The sequence below is a fragment of the Magallana gigas genome, chromosome 2, assembly GCF_963853765.1.
Source record: "Magallana gigas chromosome 2, xbMagGiga1.1, whole genome shotgun sequence".
In the NCBI taxonomy this organism is placed as follows: Eukaryota; Metazoa; Mollusca; class Bivalvia; order Ostreida; family Ostreidae; genus Magallana; species Magallana gigas.
In genome coordinates, this window is record NC_088854.1 from 28,618,054 (window position 1) to 28,630,995 (window position 12,942).

The 12,942-nt window shown below is 32.2% G+C and overlaps 1 protein-coding gene across 1 annotated transcript; it reads right to left on the minus strand.

Annotated features, from left to right (window-relative positions):
• Window positions 1-3,115: 3,115 nt before the first annotated feature.
• Window positions 3,116-11,980, minus strand: LOC105317734 (integrator complex subunit 11). Its single transcript, XM_011414465.4, has 18 exons — window positions 11,846-11,980; window positions 11,710-11,721; window positions 10,852-10,937; window positions 10,506-10,585; window positions 9,727-9,838; window positions 9,433-9,549; window positions 9,108-9,206; window positions 7,954-8,127; window positions 7,288-7,407; window positions 7,021-7,116; window positions 6,371-6,493; window positions 6,111-6,200; window positions 5,469-5,631; window positions 4,980-5,090; window positions 4,819-4,883; window positions 4,329-4,471; window positions 3,868-3,994; window positions 3,116-3,589 (listed from the first exon to the last, which is right to left on the minus strand). The coding sequence occupies exons 1-18, from the start codon at window positions 11,874-11,876 to the stop codon at window positions 3,521-3,523; spliced, it is 1,818 nt and encodes a 605-aa protein (XP_011412767.3). The 5' UTR covers window positions 11,877-11,980; the 3' UTR covers window positions 3,116-3,520.
• Window positions 11,981-12,942: the final 962 nt, after the last annotated feature.

The following is a 12,942-nucleotide window of genomic DNA, read 5'->3' on the forward strand; positions in this document are numbered from 1 at the left end:
TGTGAATATTAAAAAAAAATACCGATTACAACTGTCACAGTAACTTAACTATGTAATAAAATCGGCGCTGTTTTTGTTTATCATGTTTATGTTTGATCGCACAAGCGTCTGACTTTATCTATTTTGTTGTAAAGAGAAAATACATCCCTAATATATCATTAGGTAAGGGGTATATTTTTATGTATAATAATCAGTAAGGGATATATTTTTCAGTAGTAAAAAATAGAAACGGAATTTTACTTACTTTTCATAATCAGTTTATTAATAAGTTAAAAGAAAAATGTTAATATAAACAATAAAATGCTTTCTTTGATGATTCGATCATGCGGGTTATGAAAGTAACGATCATTGCAGAAAAAAATTCTGCAATGTCGCCACCTTCATATCCCGAATGAATCACCAAAGAAAGCATTTTATTGTTTAAGTATATACATAGCATAGATATACATGTACCATCCATTTTGTTTGGTAGATTTACAGAGCTACATAGTTTATGTGAGTATAGACAAGGTTTCAAGGACAGTAAATCTTTTTGAAAGAAATGTCCAGAAATGTGTACCATTGAACTGAAAGTCGATTTTTCACATCGAACATTGCAGTACATTCTTGGGAATGTCCGGTGTATGCCGACATGTAAAATATAAAATTTAGTGAGATTATTTTTGCACATATTAAACACTTTTTAGGGAAATTGAGAGGTTGTATGCCAACATGTATCTCAGACATGGCACACAATGGATATATATAATACATTTCAAATAATCATTACTGATTTATTATAAATAAAAACAATTTAAATCTAACACGGAGGTTTCAGCTTCGCAATATTTTTATTGTTTTCGTCAAAAGTATATATATCAGCACTTCGTAGGATTTGCGTCCAAAGACGGTAAGAAATTAAATAACTAAGTATAATAAAATTGTTATTTCTTAAAGAGCCAGAATACTAAAGTGTCAAGACTCAAAAGAATTAAATAAAATGAGAATCATTGAGCAATATATTATCAGAATATCGTCTTACCTACAATATAATTATTTAGTTAATTTCTTAAAAATGCGAGCTCATGTAGATAACTATGTATTCGGTCGAGACCTCGAAGACAATAAAGCTGTGTATTTAATAAACAACGTTCAGGTTTAGAGGTAAGTACTGGCATTGTTGTAAATAAAATACACACTGGTCAATGCTTATTATGCTGTTCGATATACTAGTCGGTGGGTGTGTTTGCATGTTAGGTACTGGCACGATAAAAGTCTTAGAAGCATATTACAGAATGCGGATTTAGAAAGGGGACCCACCCACACACACACCATATATTTGTGAGATAATTTGAACGCCAAAAAATCAATTAATCACCCACCTAAAAGTTGCCTATTTTCTACAATAATACGATATTAAAAAAAAACACCACCAAAATGGCAACATTTATAAACATGTATTTCAACAGATTACTTAAATTTCCAAAAATTGAAAGTGCGTCTAAACCTGTGTATCTACAAGTTGATCGATTTATACAGAATCAATGTGTTTGCACTTCCTTTATTGTTAGACAATCCTTCTTAACACTTATGATAGGAATGCACCAGTAAACTCAAACACGTGTTCACGTGTTTTAATTTTTATTCGTTACATAAATACACGTATTCTGTACCTTGAGTCTTTAAACAAACTTTATATTAAAAATGCGTTCTATACATAGCCCGTCTTAGTTGGTTATGTACAAAAATTGTTCTACAACGCTATAGCTACCCTCATAACCTGAAAGAAGCACCAAAGAATGCATTTACAGTTCTATAAATGTAATTTTTTTAATTATTAAATCAATCAACGAAACAAAGTGAGTTAAAGCACACAAGTAAACATTGTCGATAGAAAATGTTACACATCAAGAACAGCCAATTTCCCATATATGTGAAGGTCACTATGGTAACTACAGCTTCTTGAAAGTTTGCTGAGTTCACTCAGTGCAGTTCCGTGGAGTTCGTGCTCCTAATGTAAATTAGTTTCGATCGATATAAATATATTCTACGAAATAGTACAAACTGGACATCAATGAACTATTTAGAAATTATTTCATTTAATTCAACTTTAATTAAATTTAAAATTGTCATCTAAAAATTAAACAAGGCATCTATAAAAGCAGTTTAGAATGCGTATATTCGTACGTTGGGGGCTATGTCACTTCACGGGATCGCAACGATTTCTGTCTTGCCATGCATGTATGAATACAATCATTTATTATAGATTTTTTAATATACAATAATGCGTTTGAATGTGGGGTTTTTTTTTTGGGGGGGGGGGGTCCCACTGGTAAATTAATTTTATATTTTACCTCCGAGGTCATTATTGAAAAAAATCTTTCATATCTATATAAATAATCATGGCTTTGCTGTTTTTAAGAACTTTTAAGATTTTCAAATTTCCGTGTGAAAGTTTGTTCTCCATCACGCGCCTAACCCCTGGGGATCATGAGTTGAACAAACTTCGATGTACACTACCTGGGGATGCCTCCATACATGTATACATACGGCTAATCATGTCTTTGCATTCCAGGGGAGAATTAAAATTTATTCACATTTTAACCGCACCCTACCCTATAAGGGTAACGATTTGAAAAAAAAATGTTTTTTTAATGAACAGTGTGTATATAGACGCATTATTATCTGGAAATGGCAGCTGTAAAGAAAGCAGTTCGTGGAAGACTGTCAAGTTAACTAGAAATACATGTATACAGCTGTTGTTATGAGATTGTGTTTTAAGTTATAAATAACAGATACTATAATCAGTTTGACAGCGCACAACCTTACATTGATGGGCATAATCAAAGTCAGAAATAAACGTAGTATAATTTTATTTTTCTGATCCATCAAAGACAAAGATTATTTCCGCACTTACTCATCCATTAGAATGTTAATCTCATATTTCATCAGATTCATAAAAAAATCACTACCAAACACTAAATGAATGAATACTGTACTCTGCAAAATAAAGATAAACTCTATGATAACCATGTTTTTTTTTTCAATTCAATACAGATTTACGAATCAGATACTAACTTCAGATTCTATCTTTATGTGACAAATATCTTGTGACAAAAAAACAAAGAACATAGGCGACATACTTTCATGATTTACTTTCATAATAACAATGATCAGAGATAATGATGAAAATATTTTCAAAGTTCAGATGAGTGAAAATAATGAAACACTGATTGCTTGTGATAGCACATAATGAGCACTTTAATCCCTAGTGTCATGACATCAGTAAAATACGATCATTTTGCGGAGAAAATTAATAAATGACTCATTGTTTTTTTTCTCTTGCTTTGAATGGCCTTGAATCTCATCAATGAACTGGTTCACTTGCACAGCATCATCAAACTAGTTCCTTGACCCATAGCACACTTGATGACACATCAATTGTTTACAGCATATAACATGTCCTTGTTTCAGTAACTGTCCTGTAACAGCCTTGGAGTAAAAGATAATGTGGTCTAAGTTAAACCCTTGGAATCTTTGTTCAAACTGCCTGGACAAGTGAGGGGTCCTCTCTCAACAACTGAAGAAGGAAACTCCCTATGTCTTCATCCTAAAAAAAATATTATAAAAGTAAAAACCCCACTACTTTGGAGTACCACTAAATATTTTGTTGCATACAGGTATCGATCTTGCTAGTACTTGCAGGACTTTTCATGACAGTTTTATAGCACATAAATATTGGTTTATTTTCTTTTAAAAAATGAAAAATTTGGTCACATATTACATATAGCGTTTGGAAAAATTTGAATTCTTACTTATAATTACAGCTACTATAAACGACATATACATTTCAAATGCTAGTTATAAGGTGGAAGAATATTGACTCACCTGGTGTGACCATGACACAAGGACTGATTTAGTCTCATCTTCATCTCCAGACACCTGGATCAGGAGAGAATCGGAGATGGATATGGAACCATCAGAAGAGTAGTGGATAGAAAAGTCCTTTAACTTCCTGACAAAGGAAAAACAATGTAAAGTCAATACAGTTGAGAGCAAAGCATTTGTATGTGATTCCATAAGCTTTAAGATTCTTGGCCCGGTAAATTTTAAAGTTTATTTCCATCCTAGAGATAAAAATTCTTAATACTCTACATGTTAATTGATAAAGAGATAAATTTCACTACCCAGGTATTTTACAAAGTTACAGCATTTTTAATTATGCAACCATCAAAGACATTTATACAGCTAGTTACCATATGTAAGGGAACTTCTTGGTGGCTTCATAACTAAAGTTTGTCAAGCTAAATTTCCATTAAATGTCAATTAATCCACACAATTAAGAGTACCTTTTGACCAGTTGGTAGATTTTCTCGGCCACTTTGTTGGAGGGCCCCTCCTCCTCTATGCTAATGGTGGAGGTGAACCTGAGGTGGTGCTCCTCGACCCCCATCTCCTTCAGTGCCTGGCTCGGGTCAATGATCTGGAGACGCTGGTACCAAGTAACAATATAAAGAGTTATACAGCACTACGGTAGAAACAGAGATATATAGGACTGAGTGAAGAAACAAATATAAATCATTGCATGGTACAAGTATCAGGAGAAACAGACATATAACACCACATAAATCCCCTATAGTATAGCTATTAAATGAAACATGGACATTGCACTACACTTCTCCTACTAACAAATTTTTTAAAATATACTTTACAAAAAGTTTCATCCTCATTTTTAAATGCAAAATGTGTCATAAACCAATATTAACAAGTGTTTGGCTAAATGATTTGAACATTTTGTTATTCCCTTATAGTCCTTTTAAATCATACTTTTCTACTTACATTTCCTCTCATAACCAATGCTCCATGTAAAACTCTTGGTCTTTTGGCATCAGGGGGAAGTAATCCTGAAAATACAATCATTCAATATAACTTTCATCAATGAAACTAAATATAAAAGGTTATGTACAGAAATTTCCAACCCATATTCAATTTATCCAAACCTGTTTTAGATGCTTCCCTCTTTAACAAAGAAAGTGGAATATCAACATGGATATTGTGTGTTGTTTCTATTGTAACAGATTCTCCATTGGCTGGTTTGTAACAATCAATGCCTACAAATATTATACATATTAAAGTTAAAACTGATATTCAATAATTAATTAACATTATACATAAGTATACTCATATTCAATTAACAATTAACAAGTCACTGGCACTACTTTTATATAATTTACCAGAAATTTGCAAATAAACTGTATACTGTATATTCCTAATTAAACATAAGCACTTAATTTTCACTAAAACGGTATGAAGCTTTCCTCATGGATTCTAAATTTTCACCATTATTTGTAATAATTGCAATTATTTCAAAAAATCAAATGCTTAAAATACCATGTTCTCGTAATTTGAATCATGTACAAAATATTACAATGGCAGAATGAAAAACTCCTGTCAAATTCTTTTAAAATAATGAATCAACAAAACTTTACCAAACTCCTGCTGGATTTTGTTTTTTAGGAAGTCCATCTTAGCCGCCTCTCCGTGGACCAGCATCACGTTCCTGGGCTCACACTGAGAGATCAGCTGCATGATTCCTTTAGCGTCAGCATGGGCACTGAAGGACATGTACTGCACAGAGAGCTTCACATCCAGCTGATACAATACAATACATCACAAACTAGAGAGCATTCATCACAAAGGGCCTATTGGCCTTAGATAAATAATTTCCCACTGGCTGTTCTAGGAAACTAGGGAAATATCCATATCAAAAATGTTACAAAGAATTTTTCTTTTAAAGTTTTCAAAGGTTACAAAAAGTCTTAATTAATTCACATGCATGTAATTTTGGATCTGATACAGAAATCCATGTACAATCTACCATTATCAAATATTACCACATGATTATCAAGAAATAAGGGAAATAATGTAAAACAAAAAATTACAGACCATTCTGAGGCAAATAAATTGATCAATTTTTTTTTCATTTAGAAAACTGTAGCTCTAAAGTATGTCCATCCAAATTTTCCTATAGGGCTGCATTTCTATAGCTAGGCTACTTACAAAGTCATCAAAGTCAAGTTCTATTTTCTTAAAGAGGTGGTGTGATACTACATTGTAGTACATGTACTTACGATTTGTTTGTTTTCTAATTCTAATTTCCGAGCTCCATTCAGAATTTTATGTCCCACAGTTCCTGCTACACAGTATCCAGGCATTATGACCTACAGAAAAATATGCTTATACACTTAATGATAATAGTGGAAATAAAGCTGTGTAAATTAAATCTACAAGCAAAGATAGATTCTCTAAGCCCTGTGAATTGATATGGATTAATACCCACGATATTATAAAGTCCAGTGTATCAATATTAGAACATTAGCAATGAACATACCATGTTGAGTTCATTAGGGGCCCATTTCTTGAAGATTTGTAGAGACAGACCAGCATGCAACATTCCAGGGGTAGCAAAGACCACCATTGGTCCTGGATTGTCTATAAAAGCTCTGTCAAATGGCTGATAAACCAAGCATATAATCACATGAAAACATTTTGTGTATAATGTAACAAGGTATTTCTTGATCCATTACAGTGAATGATAGACAGCAAATATTTTTTTAATAATGTTCAGGATTGCATGTGCATTGTTTAAAAAATATCACCAAAACATTCAATTTCATAAAAAGAAAATCTAACCAGTGTGATAATCTGATAATTAAAATGGTAACATTTAGTTATGCTTTTACCCCATTATTTGAAATCATCAAAAAGACCTCTTTATAGTATGGTACATGCAGTACTGCTCTATTGCAGGACAAATTGACATAGTTTGGTGAAATATGATGTAGCGGCAGTCGTTTAATCTACCTCATCAAATTATCTACCAACTAAAACTTTGCCATAGTATACCAATGTGCTCTTCCAGAAAGCTATACCAAGATATATAACAAATTATATTGTAAATGATCAATGAAACGTGTATATGTCATAGAGGGTCAGAAGTACATGTACTGATATAAACTAGCTCAAATATTTGCTTCCTACCTTGATATGCTTGAATTCAAACATATTTCTCTGTACAAAGGTTTTCTTAATCTTCTGACTTGTCCATGTAATAAATAACTTGTAGTAGTGGTTGGCCTGTTAACACAATCACAACTTTTATACACTAGTAAACAATAATTTCCAATATAATATACCAAGGATTCAAAGTCTACTGGACCTGCAATAATGTTAGCCTCCCAAAATTTCTTTTTTAAATCAGAGGGCTACATTATTGCAGCGAAATCAATGCCAAACTGTTTTACCCACCTTTTCAGTGAGACCCAGAGAGAAGTAGATGGGGACTTTGATGTTCATGCGGTCCCAGTAACTCTCCAGTAGAATACAGAGTTCTTGTGCTCGGCCCAGAGCAAACACTGGAATCAGGACCTAAAATTTGTTTTCAAATTTGATAAATGATTCTAGATATATTTATCTACATTGATTAAAACTGACCTTTAATACATACACTGTATGACATTGGTATTTTTCTGGTATAATCTAATATTATTATTTTCATATTACATTATTACTGTAAATTCCTTATTAAACGCGAGGAATTTATATCCGTGTAAAATTGCAAGAAGTCCCCCTCGCAGATTTTAAAACCTCGCCATTATTTACTGAGTTGAGAACTGTAAGAAATAAGGATAATTGTTCCACGTTTGCGATTTTATATTATCGCAATCAGCAGGATCGCGGAATTAAGTACTTGTGTAATATAAGGAATTTACAGTATAATTATAAAATTAATATTTTCTTGTTCAAGTGTAGGCATATTTTCTTTAAAAAATTTAAAAAGAGATCAGATAAAAAAAAAAACACCAAAAAGAATGCTTCATGTTGTCCATTCAAGAAATACATATACTGCCCTTTAAAATATACCAGGAAAATACATGTATTTATTCACAGAGCAATTTTTTTCCTACACTATACCTTTCCACCTTTCTCCACACAGTCATGAACTTTTTTCAGGAAATCTCTCTCTCTGCATCGCTTGGAGTCGCGTATCGTCGTGGCATAGGTAGATTCTGTGATAAGCAGGTCAGGCCGACATTTATCAATCCAAGCTGCACCTAAATGTCTGTCTGGAGTCATGTTATAATCCCCCTATTATCAGATTTTAATTGATACATGTACATATGTATAGAATATAAACACCATATTTATATGTGAAAATATTGTTTAAGAGGAGATAACTCTTTAATATTTTGGTTTTTAAGTTTACATCAATTCATATAAACAGTAAGTTCAATAACAAAAATAAATCATAACAAAGGACTAAGTGCGGTTTTATGCAATTTTTGCCCCCAAAAATCAAAGTTTTAGAAAGAGCTTTAAAATAAGGTGAAAGATACTTAAAATCATATTGGAAATAAAGGTGTAAAAGGTTATCACCACAGTGACGTCATAATGTAGAAATGACGTCATGAATATTACATTACTTTGATAAATTGATGTTTTGTAGCAAAATATGGGTGTTTTCCGATGGTTATTCGACTGGGAAACATCGAGCGCAGGCTTGCTCAAGTACTATTTTTTAGTATAATATGTATAACTATCTGAAGAAAAAGATATGTTAAAATCGCACTTGAGCAGACCTGCGCTCTATACTTCCGAATGCAAAATATAGTGCAAAAATGTGAATATCTTCATTTGTTTGCAAATTTGCGGGAATTAGGTCATTTAGGTGACGTCATAGATAAACAGAGAGTGAGCAATGATGACTAAAATCAATATTAAAGTTATAGGCATCCTCTTTACAATGATTTGTGTAGATTTCATTTTTATACGATACTGTTTAAAAATTGGTTGAAATCGGGGGCAGATATTTGACCATACCGGACATAGTCCTTTAATATTCTTATATATAGATTATACATAGACTCTATTACAGAAAATCTTTGCACAGCTTAGAATATACATGTAACTACTGTATATACATTGTACTGTATGTATATTTTAGTTTTTACGGAAACAAGTTAATATAAATTTTAAAAACTTTTGTATTAATTGAAATAAATATGTCTTCATTGTACAACATATCAAGCTATGTGGCAGAAAACTTTGATAGCAATTTTCCTACTAACCGTATACACCACTGATTGCTGGCCTACTTTGATGTGAAACATGGCTGCCCCTAAAACATGACCTGCATAGTAAGCTTTTATCTCCAGCTCTTCATCAACCTATCCAAATAAAGACAGGAAAGACTGTTCAGAGTCCACACATAAAATCAACTTTAACTTTTTGCTCTGCGAGTCTCAAAATGAAATTCAAAAATCATCCATGATTGCATACTGTTCGACAAAGTGAGAAAGATAAATGATCAAACCTGTAAAAAGCAAGCCATATTGATAAAAAAAAAAATTACACACATTATCCAATTCTAGATCTGAACAATGAATACTAAACCTGTTTAGTTTCATGCAGATTGACCACCACCACTTTTTTCATGCAGTTTTTTATCATTTCAGATGTGAAGAAATTCTCTTCTCCTTTCCGTTCCACTGTTATTTTCCTGTAGTCTTCCTAGAAAAAGATAGGTTTGGTTTTTTTATCACGAGTTTCATTAGTGATTTGTGCACTATGAACCTTTGTTCTATTTTGAGAAAAAAAAATAATTCAACTGTAAAAGTACTGTAACATTACTTGGGCAAAATCATATGAACTGATTTACAGAAAAATTACTTAAACACCCCTAATTACCAGCAATATGGGACAGATGGCTTTAGTTGGGTGAGTCATGTAGATGGGACCATCATAACCCACCATTTCCGACATGTACGGCAGTGCTCCACAGTGATCAAGATGAAAATGACTGAAATAATTATCACAGTTTGATATGAAAATTCACAAAATTTGAGTATTAATTTTTGTAATATTCTGAACCTGCTGGTTCTTTTTACCATACACATACATGTATTGTCACTTATTAGCTCACCTAAAGCATAGAGGGGGGCAGAAATGGGGTTGTTATTTTGAAGTCATGACTGCATGAATAGGGAAAAAGTGAAATTATAAATTGTCAAATGAATGTTCATATGAACTTTGACAGCCTTTACAGGATACATATTTGCTCAATGTTATGACCTAGAAAATTGCATGAATGTACAATTTATCTTCATAAACAATTATAGCCTTTTGATGAGTTCAAAACATAGTTTTAAAGAACTGATGAGGGTTCTGTATACATGGCTATTTTCGCCCAATGTAATTTTCGCTATTCTACACTTGCAAACAGATTCACCCATCTTGAATTCGCCAAGACACAGTTGTATTTAAAGAGAGATGATTTGAAACATTGGAATTCAGCCAGTCCTAAATTCGTCCACTAACAACAAGGGCAAATTTTACAGCAAAATAAAATTCTAAAAAATACAGCTCATAATGCTTTAAAATGTTTATTAAGGTTGTTCTTTTGAAAAATACAATACCATGACTATTTGACATTTGTTTTCATGTGTAGAAGAAATACAACGTCTTACCTGATGATAACACAGTCCAAATGATCTGTCAATCTATCTCCTTCCTCATCAGTGATGTAAGTAAAATCTGGAAATCTTCGCTATAATTTAGACACATCAGTATATCGTAAATGAATTATAATGGAATAAAAATTTTGTTCAATCAAAGCATACAGGTTCTCAAAATGAATAATAATTAGTACAGTCAAAAGAGGTCCACTTTTATCTTTATAATCTTATTAAATGACTTTTTGGATTTAGCCAATAACTATAGTGGCAAATATCAGTATGCATAATGACATCAAATAATGAATATTGATGGAACAGATATGCATTTAATACAAAAATATTCATCAATTCTACTTACTTCATCATTGTAGCCCATGTGCATTCCACAATCTAACATGATGTTTTTTCCTCCAATTGTAAGTAAAATACAACTTCTCCCAACATCTGAATTTAATCATGAGGGTGTTTAAATCAATACATGTAGTACAGTATTGTTTGTAAAGAGAATTAAAAATTGAAAGAAAAATTAAAGAGAGATAATAGTGAGTGCAGGTCACTAGCGTGAAGCACCGCCTGGCAAGCACTGCGAGCTCTAACAATAAAGCCTAGGCAAAGAGAAAATTTGAACTATTGCTCCCTTTAATGTACTGAATTTCTTTCTTATCAGAATTGTATCCATTATTTAGCGTGTATTAAAAATGGCTACCAGTTTCATGTTCCTACGAGAACAGGTAAAAATGAATTTCAAGACCTTCATGTACTAAAAAAGTAAATAAAACATTCTGCTACTCATTGTTAATTCTCATGAAAGTTTTCAAATAGAAAACCAGATGTCAATAAACTTGATATGAAATGTAAACTCGGACAACCTAATCACTGTCTTATTAGGGATAAGAACTCTATCTGCATTGAAGTAAACAAAACCGTTAAATCGTACTTGAGATGCAACTATGATTACATGTTATTAACAAAGTTCTACTCATTAATAAAAACATTGTGGTAATTTAATGCACTTAGATACTGGCGCGTTAAAGTTATCCTGTTATTAAATAGTATTTTCTAAAAAAAAAAAAAAAAACCAATGGACAAACAAAATGTTTTTTTTAACTTTTTATCACATCGAATCATGTTGCCCTCGCCCAAACGGTCGTAACCAGAATCATATCAATAATAACAGAATGTTATACAAACTAATGTCTGAACAAACTGTACTTACCCTGTCCTGCCCCTAAAAAAAAAATGAATGATTCAGCTTTCAGTACATTTTCATGTTTCTATAAAAAAAATCACAACACATTAACAAAAAAAGAATTCTTTCCTCTCTTTTTCTATCTTTTCACGCTATTCTTTACCTAAGGGTGTTACTTTGATCTCTGATGCCATGTCTTGCTGTTCTAATTTCAAAGAATAATTCTAAATTGAAACTCTTTGCAGTAGGCTGAGTAGCTTCTCGACTTCATGGAGGGCGCCATGTTGTAATGAATTCCGCACATCGAACCCGATGGTTTATCAAAGAAAGGAAATAGGGAACACGGTTGAGATTTTTCAAAAGTCGATTTTCTTTTAATTTCAAGTGGGCTGAAAATCTAAATTTTGAATTCTTTGTTTTAATTATTTTTGTCGGTATCCGAAAAAATCATCCAATTCACAAAGCACTAAAGAGCTATATGATTAGTGATCACTTTAATACTTTTTAAATTGTTTGAGAACATATTAAGGAATGATGGAGAGCAGAAAGGAAATTAAAATTTCTGAAACTCAATAGAACTGCAAAGAAAATCAACACACAAGTCACAGGCACTGGAATTTATTGTTTATATGAATTAATATAATTATTTAGTATATGTGCATGTGCGTGTACAATTTAGTAGCTTTATTTTCTATACATTTCAAGAAAATAACGTATGTTGGACGGAATCTGGCTCCACTGTCACCAACTTTCCTCAAGTTAGATGTAATACATCAAGAATTTGAGCTGAGGACTGAGATAAGGGATTTGTCATGTTGTAAATTTTGAATTTACCGGGTGGCAGTAAATTATCATGTTGTAAATTTTTTATTTACTGCCACCCGGTAAATTCAAAATTTACAACATGACAGAATTATAAATTTTGATGACGGGGCTTGATTTGCTTTTTTTAACCTAATATTATGTAGCACTTTGTTAGTCATTTTACTTGACTCAGTAAAAATGACCCGAACTATTGAAAAAAAAAAATTAAAAGTAAAGTATGTCTTTATTGAGAGAGAGAGAGAGAGAGAGAGAGAGAGAGAGAGAGAGAGAGAGAGAGAGAGAGAGAGAGAGAGAGAGAGAGAGAGAGAGAGAGAGAGAGAGAGAGAATTTCAATGACAATATTAAGGCTTTATAGATATTATCATTTACCTATATTTATTGGCTATGAAGACGATAGAAAGTTTTATTTTTCCCGACACAGCAACTATTTCACGA